Below are 21,773 nucleotides of genomic sequence, written 5' to 3' on the forward strand. Positions count from 1 at the left end.
GAGGCCAAATTTACAGTAACTGTAAGATAAAAAATGTATATGAATGCCTGGCTAAATATATGCGTCTTTAGTCTAGCTTTAAACTGGGAGAGCGAGTCTGAGCAACGAACAATATCAGGAAGGCTATTCCAGAGCTTCGGAGCTAAATGTGAAAATGTTTTCCCTCCTTTGGTGGATTTGGAAATCCTAGGAATGACCAGAAGCCTCAAATTTAGTGATCTTAAAGAGCACGATGGGTTGTAGGGCGATAGAAGGTCCGTTAAATAGACTGGAGCTAAACCATTTAGAGCTTTATAAGTCAAAAGCAATACCTTGTAATTAATACGGAACTTTATATAGGTAACCAACGAAGTTATGATAGAATCGGTGTTATATGATCATATTTTCTTGATCTAGTAAGAATTCTAGCGGCTGCATTTTGGACTAACTGTAGCTTTCTTATTGAGGATGCAGGACAACCAGCTAATAAAGCATTACAGTAATCTAGTCTCGAGGTCATATGAAATATTCAAAAGACAGGTGGCAGTCTAATGCAACACCCAGGTCTTTTACTGCAGAGGTTTTAATTTAAAAACCTCTAGAATTAATTTCAATTAATACTTCATAGAGGTTTGGAACAACTTGAGGGTGAGTAAATGATGCATTTTCATTTTTGGGTGAACTAACCCTTTAATACTTGTATTAATATTATAATAAATAATAAAATATAATTGTGTGTCTGTGTATTTTTATTTTACTATCCCAAAAACAACACACAACAGACTCACCATGGTGACTGCAGTATTCATCTGGGCACTGATACAGAAGAAGGGGGTCCAGGGTTTTTCTAGGGTGCTAGGCCTAACTTACATAAAACGTGAAGGCACTGGGTGATGCTTACTGCCATGTTAAGCTGGACTGTACCTTGCCAGTTTAAGAAACTACATACAGCTGCTGCTCAGGCCAGAATTGACTTTGGCAAACACTCTTGAAACCTCAAGATCCTTAACAACTTATGTCCTTTCTGCCATCCAAGGCAAGCACAGCCCTGTCAGAGTCATGTCAGGAAACCTCAAACCAACACAGTGTATCAAAGAGGCCTTCAAGCACTAATGCCAGCGCCTCCAGCAACTAAATGAGCCAAGAAATAACATTTTGGGCGATTTATGTCTTTTGCACGACCACAATACTAGGAAATGACATGAAATATCGTATAAATGCTTTAACAGTACTAAACGTGGTGAAAGTAACGTTAATGTCTCCGTTGCTTGAACGTAACGCACAAAGCATATGTTTGGCAATAATAATAAAATAAAAATGCAGGCACCTCTGCAGGGATATTTTTTATTTTATGAGAGTTAGCCGTTGCTAATTGAGATAACGTTAGCTGTCTTAAAAGCTGTCGTCTTTACGCTATTTTAGACTTTTGTTTCAAATATACGGTGACCGTTTAGCATACACAGGTTTCTAAACACAAAAGTGTCGACTAGTTGTGAAATAAATGTATTTATCCATGCTGGCAGAGCCATGTAGAGAAATTGAAACGCCACTAGTTAGGTCTAAGGTAGAGCTCATAAATTAATTAAATCAGGTGGCAAACGGATTCGTTTACGTCAGAGCCGTATTTAAAGGCTCTGGTTTACGTTTCTGGAGTGTTGAATTACGTCATTACGTATATTAATATTCATGAGGCAGAACGTGTGGTCCAAAATATTTCACAAATAAATTCAAGTTAAGCATTAATTTAAATGATTTAACAAAGAAAATGTAATAATTCTGCTACAATGTAGGCACTGCATAAGAACAGCTTTCTTTATCCAAAAAAAACTACAATATCTTTAAAACCATGTTTATTTTAATGTAATTGAATTTATTAAAAACCCTAGTTTCTGTAGATGAAATTTTCTGTTACCATTTTAGCTGAAGTAAAACAGAAATAAAACAACATCGATCATAAGAATCATACACAAGTACTACTACTGATAATGTCAGTAGCATTTGTCTGCCAAAAGAGGGAGCCGCTGAGTCCACTGATGACGTGTCGAGCAACATGGCAGCGCCTATGATGGAGCATAACAACCACAGCAGAAATGATCTTTCTCATCTAAAACGTACAGATAGCAGCAATTCTGAATCTCCATCAGAGGATGGAAACCTTACAGATGTTGTAGTCGAACTTGTACAGAAAGAGATAGGTGGCGATCTTAAGTCGCTTAAGAAGGTGTCAGGGCTTTTGGAGAAATTGACATTAGAGAACAAGCAGCTGGAGGAGCAGGTAAATACAGCTATAGAGACTCTGTGAACATTATATCTTTATATTTACATACACCTTGCAGAATCTGCAAAATGTTTATTATTTTAACAAAATAAAAGGAATCGTTAAAAAATGCATGTCATTTGTTTTATTTAATACTACCCGAATAAAAGATGTGTACACATAGTATACAAGACAACTATATATATATATATATACTGTAATTACCCGGTAATACTGTGTAATTACATGTAATACTGTGTTATTACATGTTTTTTGTTCTGTGATGGTTGTTCTTGAGTCCCTTGTTACACTGAATTTAGCATTCATCCTAATGCAAACCAAAAGAACACTGAGAGCATTTGTCTATGCATGCAGGTGCAGACTGTATCCTCTTCAGTGCCGTTGCGTGTGTCCGCTGCCCTGTCCGCAGCAGAGGAATCTCGAGTGAAGCTGGAGTCTTTGCTGGAGAAGGAGAGACTTTTGTCAAACACTTTGCAGCAGCATCTGCAGGGTGCACAGGTCTGGGCTGACAGCATCGGGCAGGTCTTGGGTCAGCTTGACACATTAGAGAGGCATATGAAATACCTGCAGTGTCTTGCTCGTATTGAGGAGCTCAGGTAAGGTTTAACCCCTACATTGTGTGTCCAAATGTTTTGGAGGCTAATGAAGGTTAATATTGGTTTCCAACACATTTGCTCTTCTTTCATGTTGCATTAGTGACCGTATCCAGCAATATCTGATGACTAATAGCGTGTGGGATGCGGTGGGTGCAATAGACAGTATGGCCTCTCTGGATATGGGTTTGCAGGAGTCAGGCTGTAGCCACCTGAAGGCTTTCATCAGGGAAACACTTCGCTTTTGGCACAAGATCCTTAAAGACAAACTGTCCAGGTATTAGACGTGCAGAGTATTCTGAGTTGTGCTATTTGAAAGAGCTGATTTCACTCTGAATGTTTGGTTCTCATCCAGTGATTTTGAGGAAGTCCTGACGCAGTTCCACTGGCCATTCATCTCGCCCCCAACGCAGACCCTCTCTCCCCCAGCCAACGCACAGGAGATCAACAGCCAGCTGGAGCTACTGGTCTCCCAACTCCTCTCTCTCCAAACCTCGTATCCTTAATATTCTGGCACCTAAATACCGATTCATTTTCTCAATACGTTTCACTAGAACTTGAAGTAAAGTGTGAGACGAACTACACGAGATGATGTTAAGAACTGAAATTTTTGTATTATTATTTATTTATGCTTTCATTATTTATTTATAATTTGTATTTATTTATTTTCTGTTTTTTAAAGCCATTTCCCTTACAATGTCCACAACAATTTGCTTAAAGTGTGAGATTAACTACATGATACTGTTGACTACATGATGACTAACTTAAGATGCTGTTAAGGTCATCTGTTTTATTTTTACTTATATATTATTATTTATAGTTATTTCCTTTTTAAGCTATGAAGCTAGTTGTTTTTCTTAATTTACAACTCCAATTTTGAGACAAACTACAGCAAATGCTATTATTTATTTATTGTTTATTGTTATTTTCAGGGTTGTTGTGTTTTGTTTTGTTTTTAATGGGAGGCAGGTCATTTTCCTTAACAGGTGTTGAAGTGATGACCTTATATCAGAGAAGAAGGAAATACCATCTCATCCTGGACAGTCCCAGACTCCTCCACTCTCATTGCCCATTCAGATCATGCTGCTTCCCCTCAGTAAGAGGTTCAGGTATCACTTCACTGGAAACCGCCAGACCAACAATTTAAGCAAGGTCAGAGATTACACATTTACTGTCATTCAGACTAAAATAAGTCTCCTTCTCCATTTTGTAAAACAAACAAACATAAATAGTTATGTGAAGCTACTGATAAGTAAACATAAGTACAACAATAAGATCTGAAATCTCTGTCACCTTTACAGCCAGAGTGGTATTTGACTCAAGTCCTCATTTGGATGGGAAACAGCTCCAGCTTTATGGACGAGAAGATTCAGCCTATATTGGATCGTGCGGGGAACAAAGTTAACGCCAGGGTATGTTCAGAATTGCATTGGTTAATGTTGGCATGAAATGAACATTTTCCAAATGCATGTGATTGATCTTAATGTTTCATTCTAAAAAATAAATCTTCCTGTGAAACGTCAGACTTCTCTCTGGTGATGTTTGCCAAAATTTGTCAAATTGGAATTTCAATCATTTCTCTTCCAATCGTTTCACTAGACGTTCATCACATAACAGAAGAAAAGATCTGCCGCTTCTTCCGCATTATCACGATGCTGACAACGCCATCTCCAGGCTTTAAAGTCTTCTCTATCTATCCTCCAGGTGGAGTTGTGCCGAGGACTCCTGACTCTGGCTCAGGAGAAGTTAGCCCAAGATGCTCCTCGATTGCTCTATGACGATGCTCTCTTCTGCCACCTAGTGGATGAGGTGCTGCAGTTCGAAAAAGAGCTCCGCAGCACCCACAGTTACCCGCGTGTCTACCCTGGCGTTTTGCACATACTACTTGAGGAGACTGTGTTTCAGAAGTGGCTCAGTGTAGAGAGAAAAAGTGAGTCTAAATGCTGCATACTCGACTCTATTTCAGTTTTGATGCTAAATAAAATTGTGTACGTTGCCCTCTAGTGGCTGTGGAAAAAGTGGACGCCATGCTGTCTGCAGAGGGAGCCTGGAGCTCTCAGTACAAGGACATCACCGATGTGGACGAGCTCAAAGCACCAGATTGTGCAGAGACCTTCATGACCCTTCTGCTGGTCATCACAGGTGTTGATAAAAATTCATCCTCAGATTTGATTCTTATAGTTACAACTTGTTTCTGAACCTCTCCGCCATCCTTTTCTCAGAACGGTACCGCTCTCTGCCATGTCCGCGGGCTCAGCTCAGTTTCCTGGCTTTACAGAAGGAGCTGGTGGATGATTTCCGTATCCGTCTCACACAGGTCATGAAAGAAGAGTCCCGACAGCCCCTGAGCCCCCGCTACTGCGCCATCCTCAACGCTGCCAACTACATCTCCACTGTTCTCAGTGACTGGGGGGACAATATTGTAAGTGTTTTTGAGTCACACCGAGGCTAACAGGTGTTCACTCTGTATGAGGGTGCTGATGCCCATTGTTTTTTGTAGTAGTCGTGTAATTTCTTAGTTCTTAAAAAAACCACTTTACAAAACTCCTCCACCAAATCAAAGTTTTGTGGTGCAACCAAGAGGCAGAAAAAAAATCTAATACAATGAAATCATAGAGATGGACACCTGTGGACCCTCATGACTATGACTCCAGGTCAATAAGCCTCTTAAAGTGATAGTTCACTTTGAAATTAATTTTGGTATGTTTTAGCCTACCTCAAGGGCATCCAAGATGTAGGTGTCTTTGTTTCCATAGTAGTTTTCAATTTTGATATTTTTCGGTCAAAACGTTGTTGTCTGTCAGTCGTATAATGCAGGTTTAGGGGGTCCACCTCGAAGAGCATGCACAGAGAAGTCCAAATTAAACATGATTTAATGACTCGTAAATGTAAGTACACATTGATGGCCTAAGACACGAAACGAGCGGTTTGTGTGAGAAAACGAACAGTATTTATATCGTTTTTACCTCTTGTAACCACAGCCACGTCCAACTGATCTGAAGGCACTGGTGCTTGGGTCTGCTCATGCTTGCACGTTTACGTCACTCATTGTTCACACAGAGATTTCGGAAGTTTTACCTTTCACTGTGAAGATCTAAACATATTTTGATATATCGAATTCGTCTTCCATTGCGATTTCCTGTATATCTAAATATGTTTAGATCTTCACAGTTCAGTTGGACACGGCTATCAAAGGAACTATCCCTTTAAAATATCTGATATTTTGACCTTTTTAATGACAAGGAAAAGTTAGTTCAGGTTGTAAAATGTCATGTGAACTTCTCAAAAAGGCAATATTTATTTATAGAATGTAATAAATCATTATATTAAAATATAAATGACTAGGATGTGTACACTCGCATGTATTCAAGGTGAGAGGAAAATGTATTATTACTTATTACGTCATTGTTGGACCACATGACAATTTTAGAGTAATTATATTTAATCTTTCCTTAAAAATGGTAAAAAAAAAAAAAAAAAAATTTTAAAATCCATATGAAACCAACATGAATACAAAGAGTACTTACTTTTGTAGTGGATGCTAACTTTTATCTTTGAGCCTTGAATTAATATAAACTAGGAACAGAAATACAGAAAATCGGTATGTATAGATTCACTTTCATTGTGTTTTCTCTCAGTTCTTCTTGCAGTTGCAGCAGGCGGCGGTGTCAGTGGGAGAGGAGATCCTAGGCCCTCTAGGGGTCACGGAGACGGGCCGACTGGCCTCTCTGGAGGGATCTTTGTTTGAGGCTCTTTTGGCTCTGCTGGAGAGGCTACGAGGAGACATGCTGGGACGATTATTGGATGCAGTCATGAGAGAGATCAAGGAGAAGGCTCAGCCATACTGCAAGGACAGGTATGGGTGGAAATAACCTAAAACATTTATATAATTTCTCATGAGAATGCTTTTTGTCAGTGTAGTTTAATTTTAAGCCTCAAGAGCCTTTACCTTGCTCTGACTAAAATTGCTGTTTCAGGTGGATCTCCTTGCCATCACAAAGTGACCAAGCCACTATGTCGTTATCCAGCTCTGCATGTCCCATGATGCTTTGCCTGCGGGATCACCTGCTCCAGCTGCAGCAGATGTTGTGTCTTCCTCTTTTTCAGATGTTCTGGCAGGGCCTCACAGAGAGGCTCGACTGCTTCATCTACGAAGATGTCAGTCTCTTGCTTCAACATTTTCACTGTTAAACCCTAATTTACCACAAGCGAATGTTGACACAACTATTCAAAAGTTTGGGATCTGTAAGCTTTTTGAAGTTTCTTATACTCAAAAAGGCGCCATTTATTTGATCAAAATACAGTTAAACAGTAATATTATTCCAATTTAAAATATTACAAATTTATATTGCAAGATATTTTAAAATTGAATTTATTCCTGTGATGCAAAGCTGAATTTTCAGCATTATTATTCCAGACTTTTTATCAGTATTAAAAAAAGTCGTGCTTTTTTATATTTTTGTGGAAAGCGTGATACTTTTTTTTTAAATAAATTGTCTTTGATAAATGTAATGCATCCTTTCCAAAAAGAAAAAAAGTACCTGTTTGTTTCCAAAAAATAAAAAATCTTACTGACCCCGAACGTTTAAACAATTGTGTAAAAAATGTAGAATGCTTAGAGACGTTCATTTCATATAATAACTTTACGATAGGAGTACGTGTACATGAAATCTGTGTACAGTAAATTGATGGAGTGTGTGTTTATCTGTTTTTTGCTCTTACTCACAGTTGATCCTGTATAACCATTTCAATGAAGGTGGAGCTGCACAGCTTCAATACGATATGAGCAGAAACCTCTTCCCTCTTTTTGGACACTACTGCAAGAGACCTGAAAACTTCTTTAAACAGTACGTCTGTTATTCAGAGTTAAACTGTATATAGAAAAAACCCATTTTCATTTCTCTTTCCTTGTCTCAGTGTGAAGGAGGCCTGCATCATCCTGACTCTTAAGGTTGGTCCGGCATTGTTGTTGTGTGATGTACTGAAGCAGTCAGAGGAAGATGATGGCCTTCTGAACCATCAGCAGTCCAGTCCAGAGTCAGCGCTCAATGAGCTGGGAGTCTACAAGCTGGCTCCCAGTGACGTGCAGATCCTTCTAAACCTCCGTTCAGCCTGGCTGAACCAATGATAATACACCAATTCCTTACTTAGGATGCTTTACCAAGCACTAAAACAACTCTCATACTCCTTATATGAATGACTAAATCTCCTACATCGGATGAGCTACAGTATTTAAAGTAAACTGAACTTCAGTAGGGAAATATGAAAAGTATGCAGATGCTGATGTAAAAACAAAAAATAATAAAGTATAAAAAGGAAAAAAAAAACCTTTTGCTGACATTATGAATAAATTAATACATGTTTTAGTGCTTTCCTCTTTATTTGGTGTTAAAACATTAAAATATTTTTATAGCATATTAAATGTGTAGGCTATTTTGTTTTATCTTAATCCAGGGCATATCAAGGCTCCAGGTTTTAACTCAGAAGAGAGAGGAGCCACGTGATGAGGGCTGTATCTTGCAGCATGCCGCCTGTTGCAGGATTAAAGCAGCGTTCCAGGTTCTGGAGAGTCTGCTTGCTTGGGTCAAAGGGCATCTGCATTGGTAGAATCAAACATTAGAGACAGAACCACGCACACACACATACTGCATATGTATGTGTGTGACATTAACTTTTTGCTCACTTGCCACTGTTCAAAGTTACTCAGCATTATCACTGGCCACAGTTTTGAAATCGATACCATGGGGAAAAACTGCCAAAAAGATATTTTTAATATTATCTCATTATTTGACAGCAGGTATATTAGGTTGTTGTCACTTTAAGACATGACACACGGATCCATTATACTATATATGATATACTCTCACCTAAAGGATTATTAGGAACTGCCCAGAACTGCCTTAATTCTATGTGGCATTGATTCAACAAGGTGCTGACATTATTCTTTAGAAATGTTGGCCCATATTGATAGGATAGCATCTTGCAGTTGATGGAGATTTGTTGGATGCACATCCAGGGCACAAAGCTCCCGTTCCACCACATCCCAAAGATGCTCTATTGAGTTGAGATCTAGTGACTGTGGGGGCCATTTTAGTACAGCAACTCATTGTCATGTTCAAAAAACCAGTTTGAAATGCTTTGTCACATGGTGTATTATCCTGCAGGAAGTAGCCATCAGAGAATGGGTACATGCATGGTGGCCATAAAGGGATGGACATGGTCAGAAACAATGCTCAGGTAGGCAGTGGCTTTTAAACAATGCTCAATTGGCACTAAGGGGCCTAAAGTGTGCCAAGAAAACACCATTACACCACCACCACCAGCCTGCACAGTGGTAACAAGGCATGATGGATCCATGTTCTCCAAATTCTGACTCTACCATCTGAATGTCTCAACAGAAATTGAGACTCATCAGAAAAGGCAACATTTTTCCAGTCTTCAACTGTCCAATTTTGTTGAGCTCATGCAAATTGTTGCTTCTTTTTCCTATTTGTAGTGGAGATGAGTGGTACCAGCTGGGGTCTTCTGCTGTTGTGGCCCATCCGCCTCAAGGTTGTGCGTGTTGTGGCTTCACAAATGCTTTGCTGCATACCTCGGTTGTAACGAGTGGTTATTTCAGGCAAAGTTGCTCTTCTGTCAGCTTGAAATTTGAATCAGTCGACATCAACAAGGCATAGGGACTACCGCATACTGGATGTTTTTCCCTTTTCACACCATTCTTTGTAAACCCTACAAATGGTTGTGCGTGAAAATCCCAGTAACTGAGCAGACCGACCTGTCTGGCACCAAAAACCATGCCATGCTCAAAATTGCTTAAATCACCTTTCTTTTCCATTCTGATATTCAGTTTGGAGTTCAGGAGACTGTCTTGTCCAGGACCACACGCCTAAATGCATTGAAGCAACTGCCATGGGATTGGTTGATTAGATAATTACATTAATGAGAAATTGAACTGGTGTTCCCAATAATCCTTTAGGAGAGTGTATCAATCATGGCAGGCTAGATCTGCTACGCTAATGCTGCGGCTATAGAGCAAGTATAGACTTGCTCTATCTAGTACTGATGTGATTCTTGGAGATTTCATATATTGGACCTATCATCCTAGCACCCTTAAAAGAACAATACAATTAAATGAAAAAGAAAGTTCAACATTTTCTAATCTTAATCAAATCAAAAATTTTATAAATACTATAATAGTATATAAATAATTTAAAATTACAGTTAAAAATGCCTGTGACACTTTACCTCTGTGATGGGTGCTGAATTGAAATCAGGCTTCAAAAAAATTCTGATCTCAGTGCAAACATGTTTGGTCTTTTCAAAAAGCATTTCCTATAAGAGACAATTGCAAGAGAATGAAAAAAGAGGATAATAGTGTATTCAACATTCTGAAGGTACATCATGGCAATTTAGGGCTCAGAAAGACCTGTTGGTGTGGGGTGGACGTAGCCATTCTGTTCTGCACTTCTGGGCTGAAGGAGGGTGAAACATGCCCATCAACCTCATCACACGTTGAGCTCAGTAAAGCATGAACAGCCATCAGCCTGCCAGTACATTAAGCCATAAGAGAAAACTAAGAGTTATATTAACTACCACTTAAATGAAATAAACAGAAACGGAAAGGTCGGACAATAATGCACTTCACATTGCACCAAATATGAAAATGTTTTTCTTTATTATGTTTTTCTTTGCATAGATAGATGAACATAAAGTCTACCTGTCCAAACAGATTGTTCTCTGTCCAGCCTGTAGTACAGCCATTGTGTCTGCAGTAGAGATTATTGCTGATATAGGAGCTTTGTTCACAGTAAACAGAAGCAGAATCTGAAGAGATCAAACACAAATCTGCTGCTTAGGATCTAGAAATACATCATATGAACAGACTATAAAGCTCATTTTGTCCCAACAATTTCCATTTCCATGTTTTTAACTAATGTTTTTTGACGGAGAGAACCAATTAATCTACATACAAGGATTGCTACTGTAGATCAAAAGAATACTCTAAATGGGAGAAGAAAAAAAAACAGCTTAAATAATTTTTGAAAACACAATGACAAACAGAAATGGTCCAGTATCTGACTACCATGTTGTCCTCGGAGGAGGGTCTGTACCACTGGATGATCAGTTCCTGGATGTCCGTGTTGGCCCAGGGGAACAGATCTGACAAGGGCTGATCATGCTGGCACAGAGTAATAGAGAAACAATGGTTTTATTTTTTTTCTCTCATCATTTTAAGACATCATTCATGGTAATAAATGTGTGAATATGAACCTGTATTCGCTGAGGCGTCAGTATTAGAGCTGCAGGGGGATCAGGAATGGCCCACTGCCCTCTGTAAGATGGCTGGTGACAGCTGAAGAAGGTGTGCAAATATGAAAGTCTGAGAGCAAGTTTGGGGTCACCGGACGTGGACAGCAATCCATCAACACCCTGCATTGCACCTGAATAGCACAGCCAATTACACCATCATGTAAAACCGGATTACATAAAAAAACCATATACAGTACGAATGCAAATTTATTATAATTAGTTGAATAGCCTAGTTTAAAAGAGATACTTGTTCTGTACAGTACCTGGTTGTGAGGAGACCTGTAGAAGGTTGATTAAGTGCATGTAGTAGCGGGACATATGAACCCAGGTCAGCTGAGGGCACTTCCTGCTGTGTATCTCGCTCTCAGTGTCTATGAATGCTTCAGGTCTGGGGAGACAATTTTCAGGGTTTTCTAGCCCCCCTGCCAATGAAATCAGCAAGAAATTAATACTTTTATACAGCAAGGATGCATTACATTTAATAAAAGTGTCAGTTTATAATGTTACATAAGATGTATAATTCCAATAAATGCTGTTCTTTTGAACTTTCTATTAATCAAAGAAAAAATTTCCACAAAAAAATGGCATTTTCAACTTAATAATAATCAGAAATGTTTTCTAAGCAGCAAATCAGCATATTAGAATAATCATGTGACACTGAAGACTGGAGAAATGATGCTGAATACAATATTTGTTATATAAAATTGTAATAATATTTCACAAAATCTAAATTTGTCTGTATTTTAATCAAATAAATGCAGTCTTGGTGAATATAAGAGACTTCTTTCAAAAACATTAGAACATTTTACCAACTCCAAACTTTTGAACTGCAGTTTACATCATAAAAATCATAAAATCGTAATCATAAAAATAATGCAATACAGCACTCCAAAATTTAATGTCTAATGCAAAACTGTGATTTTGGGGTTAAAGGTTACCACAAGGGTGGAAAAGATCATTCAATGCAAAGTCAGGCAGGGCTTGTATTGAAGAAAGGGGTACAGGGCCTTCAGTTACTCCAGTGAATCCATGCAAATGGCCATTTTTGGCGAAAACTTCTGAAGTCTATGAAGCAAAAGAATAAAAGAAGAATTGAATAATTGGTCTAATTTGTTAACATTAGTTAATGTATTATCTGACATGAACTAACAATGGGCAAAACATTTATTACAGTATTTATTCATCTGTAAATGTTGAAATTAACATTAACTAAGATGATGTAGAAGTATTACTCATTGTTAGTTCTTGATATCTAAAGTAGTTAATTAATGTTAACTAATGAAACCTATTTGTAAAGAGTTACAGAATCATTTGCATTGAACACACTCCTTACAGATGTGTGGATGATGTCAATACCCACCTTTAAAGCTATTCTCAAACAAATCCAGCAGAGCAATAAGTAGGTCTCTCTGACTGTTTCCTGAGAAAATCACAAACACATGTGTACATACATATTACAATATGAAACATTTATATACATAACTCGGCTGTTATACACAAACACATTTCACAACACCTTGCTGGTCTCGTCAGGTGTTGGTGATGGGGGAGGAGTCAGATGTCCAGAGGGAGGGGGAATCTGCACAAACTCTTGCAAGTGTATCAATGCCATTTCCAGGTAGCACCTGTGTGCCAATCTGAAAAACACACATACAAAAAAAAAAGTGAGTCATGTCTATATACTGTCATATCATGATAAGAGGCAAAACCACCATAAAATGAATATTCTGGATAAGAATATCCACACAAAGGATATAATCAGCATTTTTTAAGCCACTACATCAACATCGCCCATCAAATTCTTTCCCCGCTTGTTTCTTACACAGTGAGTTTTAAGATTTACAAAATTGTTGCTCCACTAACAAATCAACAATTATCAGCAGTCAGTTCTCCAATCCGCACACACAGGAACCTAGACCAACCACTCCCACAGCCAGTAACCTTCTCTCCTCCTTCTCTCCACTAACCGAGGAAGAAGTGTCTAAACACTGACAGCTGGATTGTTTTCTGTCTGATTCTGTTCCCCCATGTTTCTCCCACAATTGGTTTGTAGTATTTAACAAATTGGTTCTGGATAAGCTTCATGCACACACAGGATAGAATCAGCATCTGTTAAGTAATTACATGAACATCTCTCATCATATCAGGCACCTTAATCAGCTTTTTGAACAAATCAACTGAATCAGCGATTCAATGAATCACTCATTAAGACAGTAAAATGCTTCCTTCCTGACTGAATCAGCCGTTTTTAATGAATCAGTTGAATCTCAATGACTCCCTCATTAATAGGGACTTGCTGCCACCTCCTGGCGGGTTTAATTTCACATTTAAAGTATCTTTCCATTGTTTAAATAATTTCAAATAACAGTATTTAACCTTTAATATTTTCAATATTTCAAAACATTATTTATGCATCGTTAACTGCTCTTCACTGATTACCTTTAATAAAGGTGGATCTATAGTTATATTTATACATTAAATTACAATGTCTGTCCCTGAAAATCTCCTGTTTAAACCTACATTAAAAACCTAAAAAGCACTTTTTATTTCATCTATATGTTTGTTTTGTTGTATTTATTTGTGCTATTACTTGTGATTTGATTATTGGTTCCTATTTTATTAGAATCAGCATCTTTCAAGCCACTACATCAACATCACTCATCTTAGGTGTGGGGGAACGGACTCTGACAGCGGGATTGTTTGCTGTCGGATTTTGCTCCCTCCATGTTTCTTACACAAGGAGGTTCTAATATTTATCAAACTGGTTCTGGATAAGCTCCATGCACACACAAGATAGAGTCAGCATCTTTTAAGTCACTTCATGAGCATCTCTCAACATTTGGGTGGGGGAACGAATTCCAAATTAAGACATTAGGACATTCCTTTTTAGCAAAGCTTTTGATAACCTTTAGATGTTATTTTTTTCTTTTGTTTTTTTCTCTTTCTTTCTTTTTTTTTTTTCTTTTTCTTCCTCTCTTTTTAAAGAACTGTTTATCTTTTATTGTTTTTAACCTGTAGCACTTTGAGATCCTTGGATGAAAAGTGCGTTATAAATAAAACGTATTATTATTATTATTATAAGATTTACAAAACTGATGCTGGCTATTTGGACCCTATAGCCACGTGGGCAACATGCTTACATATCATGCAGTTGCACTTTGGGAGACCCAAGTTCAAGTCTTGGCTCGTGGACTTTTCTTTATTGTTTCCCCCTTCTCTCTCACACACTTCACTCCCTCAGAACATATCGTTTTATCATAATAAAAAGTGAAAACACCAAATAATTGATCTTTAAACTGATGCTGGATAAGCTCCATTCAAACACATAATAAAATCAGCATCTTTTAAGCCACTACATCAACATCTCTTATCATGGTGGTGGGGGAACGAATTCTGACAGCTGCATTGTTTGTTGTCTGATTCTGTTCCCCCATGTTTTTTACACAATTGGTTAGTAATATTTAACAAATTGGTTCTGGATAAGCTTCATGCACACACAGGATAGAATCAGCATCTTTTAAGTCACTACTGTACATGAGCATGTCTCATCATTTGGGTGGGGGAATGAATTCCGACAGCTGGATTATTTGCTGTTGAATTCTGTTCCCTCCTTGTTTCTTACATAATGAGGTTCTAAGATTTACAAAACTCATACTGGATACGATCTATGCACACACAAGATAGAATCAGCACTAACATATTGTGCAACTCGAGTTTGAGTTCCAGCTCATGGACTTTTCCACTTTCTCTCACCTAATTCACATACTGTCATACATACATTCTGTTCCCCAGACGTTTCTTACACAATGAGGTTCTAATTGGCTTTATGCACAGCTGCACTACTTCCTGAACTTAAGCCAGCTCCTTGTTTCCTGTCTGCCATTATTGGAAAAATTGATAAATTCAGGTGAGACTGACCTCAGTAGTCATGGCAACAATAATCAGACACACCTGAATTAATCAAGTTTGGCCAATAATGGCAGACAGGAAACAAGGTGCTGGCTTAAGTTCAGGAAGTAGTGCAGCTGTGCATAAAGGCAATTAGGGCTACTGCTATCAGGTTTCTACCGATATATTCCATCGATTAATCAAGTAATCGGATAAAAAAATAGTGGTAATAAAAAAGTGAACAACAGCCTTTAAAATTACTTCAAATACAAATATATAATAACAAGCAATAATAATTGGTTAAAATACTGTAAAGTATCAAAGTAATCAAATTGGTTTTATTGAACAACACTGTACAATTAATTTCTTGAACAAGAACAAAACATGCTAAGTTTAGGGTTTAAACCTTTATTTTGAAATCGTCATATTTAGAAGTGTCTTCTGTTTTGGTGTAGATTTACAAATAAGCTACGTAACAAATCTCGTGAAATGGCACACACTGCTTTCCCAAATGAACGTTATAAGCAACCCAAACTCAAAGCATGCAGAGATGGGGTTTGAGAAACCAGAGATGCGCTCCACGCGTACAAATGATAACTATGAAACGCAAACCGCGTCCGACTTTTGCATTCCCAAATGAAACCTAAACAAACAGCTCATGCAGAGACTGAGGCCTTGTCAAAATACCCACACTTGCGGTCTTTGCACTTGGCCACTTTTCTGCTTGCATGACGCAAGTGTTCAAGTAGGTGTAAAGACTTTTGATTACTCGATGAGACACACTTACAGCAGAGCTTTTATTTATTATATTTTCAATACTTTGCATTTTAAACTTTTACATGTCTGTTCAGTAGCTGCTATGTAACTAACAGAATACACAAATTTAAAATTGTGGTGCTTCTAATTAAGTGATAAAAACAGTTGCAAATGTTGTACAAAATAGGCCTGCACATACACTACTCATCTAGTTTGCACCAATAAAATGTGCAACACTAATTATATGTATCTAATTAATTTAAATTACACTGGAATATTTTCCTCGACATCTCGCCATTTCAGGGTACACGAGTTCCTGAACATAATGCATGATGGGATACGCTTAGCGTGGGTTTAGTGTGCATTAAGGGCACTGCACTTTGGCATTTTTAAGCCATGGGACAGCCTTGCACACTTACTTCCTGTCAGGTGCACACACTCATTAAAAATGGCCAAGAAAAATGGCCAAGACCGCAAGTGTGGGTATTTGGACAAGGCATGAGTTTGCGTGGAGCAGCGTTTACTGTGAACGAAGCTGAAGTCATTTTAACCTGTAATCTGCACGCATGTAAATAATTAAAGCATTGTGCTTCTCTGTGGAAAAAAAAAAAACAGTACATACATTTATCTAACTGAATCGCAACCTTTGTGATTTCACAATAGCATTATGCTATATGATGTTTTAATATTATATTTAATATTATATATTATGTATTACTATTGTGGTGAAGAAGGAGCTGAGCCGTAAGGCAAAGCTCTTGATTTACCGGTCAATCTACGTTCCTACTCTCACCTTTGGTCATGAGCTTTGGGTCATGACCGAAAGGACAAGATCCCGAATACAGGTGGCCGAAATGAGCTTTCGGCGAAGAGGCGGCTGGGCGATCCCTTAGAGAAGCTCGGTCACTCGGGAGGAGCTCAGAGGAGAGCCGCTGCTCCTCCACATCGAGAGGGGTCAGCTGAGGTGGCTCGGGCATCTGTTTCGGATGCCTCCTGGACGCCTCCCTGGGGAGGTGTTCTGGGCACGTCCCACTGGGAGGAGACCCCAGGGAAGACCTAGGACATGCTAGAGAGACTCGGCTGGCCTGGGAACGCCTCGGCCTCCCCCCGGAAGAGCTAGAGAGGGAAGTCTGGGCATCTCTGCTTAGACTGCTGCCCCCGCGACCCGGCCCCGGATAAGCGGAAGAAGATGGATGGATGGACATATTATGTTTTAAATGGTTTTAAATAATTTGCATAGCCTTAGAAAACGATTTAATAATGTGTATCATGGATTCTTGTCCGTGGAATGGGCCAACACGGGTAAACTGCAATCAAGGATTTTTTTTTATTATTGAGTAATCGACTTTAATCAAGGAATCGTGACAGCCCTAGTTCTAATATTTACAAAACTAGTTAGTTGGTGCTGATAGCCTCATGGGCAGTGTGTTGACATATAGTGTTTTTGCGCTTCAGGGGGCCACGAGTTCAAGTCCCTCTCCCACTTTGCCATCTGTTTATATACAATTATAGGAGAATATTAAGGTGCACAAGCCCTTCAAAGAGCCACGAGAGCAGATATACACACTTGGGGCGTGCATCTAGCGGATTTTGTTTTCAAACGCTCAAGTCACTTACATTTGTGCTGTTGTACGTGCACCATCTGCGCTAACACAAAAATTGAAATGCACACGGACAGTGTAAGGGCTGTTGCGGAATGCAGATGGCCGAAGTATACTTTGGGCTTTAGTTAAGCAACTTACCGTAAACTTTGCCCATGAGTGTGCTTGAATGTGGTTAAACACCCAAACAAGGCCTCTAGGACTTCCTGAGGACCCGCTTTCTGCATGGAAATGAGATGTCTACCCACCAATCCTGCAGACACAAATGATCAAACATCCACAACTGGTTCACAAGATAAGAGGCCAATATAAAAACACTCCCTATTGATCACCTGTACAGTAGAGGATATCAGCCTCCAACTGGCAGTCTCTGTTGGCAGATGACTGAGAGATGCTGAGTGCAGACTGCAAAACGTCTTTAGCAACTATTAAGGGCCTCCACGGCTCCTCAACTCCCTCAGAAGAACATGACAAGGCCTGCAATGCCAGAGAGCGACCTGGAACAGAAAGAATCAATACACATTTTGAGCCTTCAAAATTGCAGTACAAACTAAGTTTGCATTTTTAGAAGGAAATACCCATGCATAGCAAAATCATTTTAAAGTTTAAGCAAAATTATATAAGAAAGAAGACCAATCATTATTTAGTACATATTTTCAAATCAATAGGACAATTCTGTGCTTTTATCCAAAACAAAACCAAAATAAAGCAAGAAACAAAATACAACACCAACACATACGTAAGGTTATTTTAAAAAAAGTTTTTATACATTAAGCAGTTCTGTCTGAATTAATTGCAGGTTAAGAACAAACACCTAACCATAATGTTAGAGAAATATCAATACAGAGCTGCCTTATTGTAGTTGTCATACCAATTCGCATGGTTGTTTTGGCAAGTAGGGGAAGCTGTGGAAGATAAATATTCTTTAGGCCCGCTCGTAGTTCCACCTTGCCTTCTTCTTTGAGACCTATAGACTCTCCAGTGGCACAGAGCTGAAAACAAAGAATTATAATATGTAAAACACATTCATTTCATATTTTGGTTCTTGTATGCTCATTATGACCATGTGATCTGGGAGCTGTACATCTTTACCAGATCTACTGTCCGAAAATGGGAATTTTACATACATTGTTTTCTCTTGTGACAAGTTTTAACAAAAAGTTTGAGCAAAAAAGTGTAACAAAACCTGTTTCTGCAGTAGTTTCTGTGTGAGCAGGTAGAGACTCTGGCTTCCTGTTCCTCTCAGTTCACTAAGTAACAATGCAGCCTCAGCTAGAGTCATTTGAGAGCGCAGAGATAGAGCACTACGCCCAGACAACAAGCTCACAATTTCCTAAACAGACACACACGTGATCGGCCAACAGAAACAGTCAAGTTCAGGTCAAATAGCACTAAATCACAATCAACTGTCATAGCTAGCTACTGACCTGTAGCATGGCTGTACTGTCTTCTCTGGGTCTGCCACGGTGTGTGTTGAGTTGGACGCCTTGTAGGAGCAGAAGGGCTTTAGTGTCAGGATCTCCCCAGGCCTCTGCCTCAGCCAGACCCTCTTTCAGCAGCTGGAGCGCCTCTACACTACTGTCTCTACCTGCACAAACATGTGCAAGAATCATCAACAAGCTCCATCCAACGATATTTCCACCACATTAAGCTTTTCAGCGCAGCTAACCAGAGTAGATTGCAGTTCCAGGGATATGGCCTACGAGGGAACGAACCACTGCCAGCCTACAGCGCAGCCAGAAAAGGCGATCCATGCGCTCTCTCGCTTCTAACTTTTCTGGAAGATCTCCAGTATGGAGATCGAGAACAGACGCTGCATCCCGGGAGCTAGTCTGTAGAGAAAAGACAGATTTTCTTTAAAACTCTAGATGAATTGATGATGAATTGTCCATGCAAGCAGACAAGTGGTCAGTTTCATGACAATGAAACTGAATCTGTCCTTTAGAATATGAGAGACTCAAGATCTGAATTAAGTGTTGAATTTATGTAAGTAAATCAGATCATTACCTGATATGCTTTGGCTCTGGGTCGTCTGAGAGCAGAGGAGGTTGGTTTAGGAGGAGGTATCGGGCGGAAATCACTTTGAAACACAAGAGAACTCTGGAGGAGCCTCAAAGTAGACGCCGACAGATCTGCACTACAATAGACATTTAAAATGTTTCGATTTTTAGTAGATTCAAACATACATGAATCCTCAGGAACATACACTACCGTTAAAAAAGTATGGGGTTGGTTAGGTTTTTTAATGTTTATGAAAGAAGTCTCTAAAGCTCACTAAGGCTGCATTTATTTACTCAAAAATATAGTCATATTGTGAAATATTACAATTTAAAATAACTGTGTTCTATTGTACTATTTTCAGCATAATAACTCCAGTCTTCAGTGTCAGATGATCCTTCAGAAATCATTCTAAAAAGCTGATTTTGAGCTTCTTATTATTGTCACTGCTCAATCGACACGGGCTGCTAAAACATGATACATTTTTGTCAGGATTCTTTAGGGAATAAAGAACAGCATTTATTTAAAATATATTTAATATATCAAAATAAATAAATATATTTTGAAACATTATACATGTATTTGTTGTCATTTGCTAATTAAATAAATTTCTTCAAATTTTTTTTTATAACAGTAGTGTATACACCCACACAACTACAAACGTGCACTCTTTCTCATGATTTGTTTCTGCTCTACCTGGCAGCCATTCTGCCCTGCTGCATGTTGATATTGGACAATAACAGTCTGATCTCCACTGCCAGCTCCAATTCTTCAGGATCAATGCTCAGCGGTTGTGGGGTGAAGAGTTCAGGACTAACCAGAGCATGTGCTTCTTTTAGGAGTATGGCCTGAACAATGCAATAGAGAGACATTATGTTAACTTTGTCCTTAATGTTCTTGCATTTGGTTGGTGTATATTTGTGTTTACAACATTATACTTCATAGCCATAATTCCTATAGGGTCAAATAATGTTAAAAACTTTGGTCCCACTTTATATTAAGTGGCTTTAAGTACTGTGTACTTACATAGGAAAATAAGTACAATGTACTTATTGTGTTCAGGTTGTATTGTAAAACACTTTTGCTGCTATTGAGGTGTGATATGGGTAAGGTTAGGGACAGGTGTGGTGGTATGGGTAGGTATCAGGGTGGGTTAAGGTGTAAGGGAAGGGTAAACTGTGTAATTACAAATGTAATTACATCAATTAATTACAGTTGTAATTACATGCAGGTATTTTCAAAATATAAGTACAATGTAAAAACATGTATGTACACAATACGTCCAATGTATCAAAGTAGTAACCTCTATGTAAGTACATAGTACTTAAAGCCACTTAATATAAAGTGGGACCAAAACGTTTTATAAGCCTAGATCTGGAAGAACAATCTAACAGAAAGGAGAGTTGGACAGCTTTAACATCATAAAATGAAGGTAAAAACAGAGCACCTTGACTTCTCCTAATGTGAGTTTCCTGGCACTGAGCTGGAGACGCTTGGACTCGTCACTGCTGGAGGCATCATCCAAACTTTTCTCTTGAGATTTGTATATCTCTGTAAGTTAAAATATATGATTCAGTAAGGGTTTATTTATAATCTGTAATTGTCCATAACAAACAAGTTATGAGATGATACCTGGTGGTGGTGGCTCAGGCAGGTCTTGTATAGTACTACATATAGCCAAGATGAGATGAACTCTGGCCATCAGGAGCCATGTGGTGAATGTTGAGCCATAAATAGCCATGATGTCTTTACTTGGCCTCCTATTGACCAATTCTTCCAGAACCTAAGAAATGGATCATATAAAGCATGATATCCATATTAAACATTACAGTATGAAGTAAATATTGATCATTTTTAATGATAAAGCTGTGAAAACAGGTAAACTTACTTGAAGATTGGAAGGATCCAACAGGGGTTTTCCTTCAATAAATGTTTCCTTTGCCTGTGGGGTTTAATGTGCATTTAAACATTACAAGACACAAAAAAGGATAATGTAACAATTATTATACTATTTTCATTTTCATTCAAAGGTGTGGGGTCAGTAAGACTATTTTTTAATGTTTTAGTAAGAAGTTTCTCATTCTCACCAAGGCTGTGAGGTAAAAACTGTGATTGTGAAACATTTTAATTTAATTTGTGAAACAAATGAACTGTATAAAATAAGTGTTTCTATTTGAATATATTTAAACCGTAATTTATTCCTGTGATGGCAAAGCTACATTTTCAGCATTATTACTTCAGTCTTCAGTGTCACATGCTGATTTGCAGTTCAAGAAACATTTCTTATAATTATCAATGCTGCAAACAGAAACCATGATATATATATTTTTCAGGATTCAGTGTTTCAGGAACAGCATTTATTAGAAATAC

General features: G+C 38.4%; 2 protein-coding genes across 2 annotated transcripts in view; one reads left to right on the forward strand and one right to left on the reverse strand.

Moving 5' to 3' along the window:
* Nucleotides 1-2,004: 2,004 nt before the first annotated feature.
* Nucleotides 2,005-8,216, forward strand: rint1 (RAD50 interactor 1). The gene is made up of 13 exons (XM_039668337.2): nucleotides 2,005-2,254; nucleotides 2,612-2,853; nucleotides 2,954-3,127; nucleotides 3,206-3,346; nucleotides 3,846-4,002; nucleotides 4,152-4,262; nucleotides 4,555-4,780; nucleotides 4,855-4,992; nucleotides 5,073-5,272; nucleotides 6,489-6,706; nucleotides 6,828-7,008; nucleotides 7,579-7,697; nucleotides 7,768-8,216. The coding sequence occupies exons 1-13, from the start codon at nucleotides 2,030-2,032 to the stop codon at nucleotides 7,976-7,978; spliced, it is 2,343 nt and encodes a 780-aa protein (XP_039524271.2). The 5' UTR covers nucleotides 2,005-2,029; the 3' UTR covers nucleotides 7,979-8,216.
* Nucleotides 8,217-8,309: 93 nt separating this feature from the next.
* The window catches only part of cfap54 (cilia and flagella associated protein 54), a 33,051-nt gene continuing 19,587 nt past the window's right edge, over nucleotides 8,310-21,773 (reverse strand). Inside the window, exons 49-69 of the mRNA XM_089126594.1 lie at nucleotides 21,292-21,345; nucleotides 21,036-21,186; nucleotides 20,851-20,954; nucleotides 20,100-20,251; nucleotides 19,413-19,542; nucleotides 19,075-19,237; nucleotides 18,833-18,993; nucleotides 18,592-18,738; nucleotides 18,277-18,397; nucleotides 17,738-17,902; nucleotides 17,547-17,658; nucleotides 12,677-12,797; nucleotides 12,521-12,580; nucleotides 12,099-12,225; nucleotides 11,424-11,582; nucleotides 11,122-11,291; nucleotides 10,934-11,029; nucleotides 10,568-10,674; nucleotides 10,277-10,394; nucleotides 10,096-10,182; nucleotides 8,310-8,445 (exon numbers count right to left, since the gene is read on the reverse strand). Of these exons, the coding sequence (XP_088982720.1) occupies nucleotides 8,326-8,445; nucleotides 10,096-10,182; nucleotides 10,277-10,394; nucleotides 10,568-10,674; nucleotides 10,934-11,029; nucleotides 11,122-11,291; nucleotides 11,424-11,582; nucleotides 12,099-12,225; nucleotides 12,521-12,580; nucleotides 12,677-12,797; nucleotides 17,547-17,658; nucleotides 17,738-17,902; nucleotides 18,277-18,397; nucleotides 18,592-18,738; nucleotides 18,833-18,993; nucleotides 19,075-19,237; nucleotides 19,413-19,542; nucleotides 20,100-20,251; nucleotides 20,851-20,954; nucleotides 21,036-21,186; nucleotides 21,292-21,345 (2,625 nt within the window). The 3' untranslated portion in view covers nucleotides 8,310-8,325. The remainder of the gene's footprint in view (nucleotides 8,446-10,095; nucleotides 10,183-10,276; nucleotides 10,395-10,567; nucleotides 10,675-10,933; nucleotides 11,030-11,121; nucleotides 11,292-11,423; nucleotides 11,583-12,098; nucleotides 12,226-12,520; nucleotides 12,581-12,676; nucleotides 12,798-17,546; nucleotides 17,659-17,737; nucleotides 17,903-18,276; nucleotides 18,398-18,591; nucleotides 18,739-18,832; nucleotides 18,994-19,074; nucleotides 19,238-19,412; nucleotides 19,543-20,099; nucleotides 20,252-20,850; nucleotides 20,955-21,035; nucleotides 21,187-21,291; nucleotides 21,346-21,773) is intronic.

The sequence above is a fragment of the Pimephales promelas genome, chromosome 24 (assembly GCF_988280905.1).
Source record: "Pimephales promelas chromosome 24, fPimPro1.hap1.1, whole genome shotgun sequence".
NCBI classification, from domain to species: Eukaryota; Metazoa; Chordata; class Actinopteri; order Cypriniformes; family Leuciscidae; genus Pimephales; species Pimephales promelas.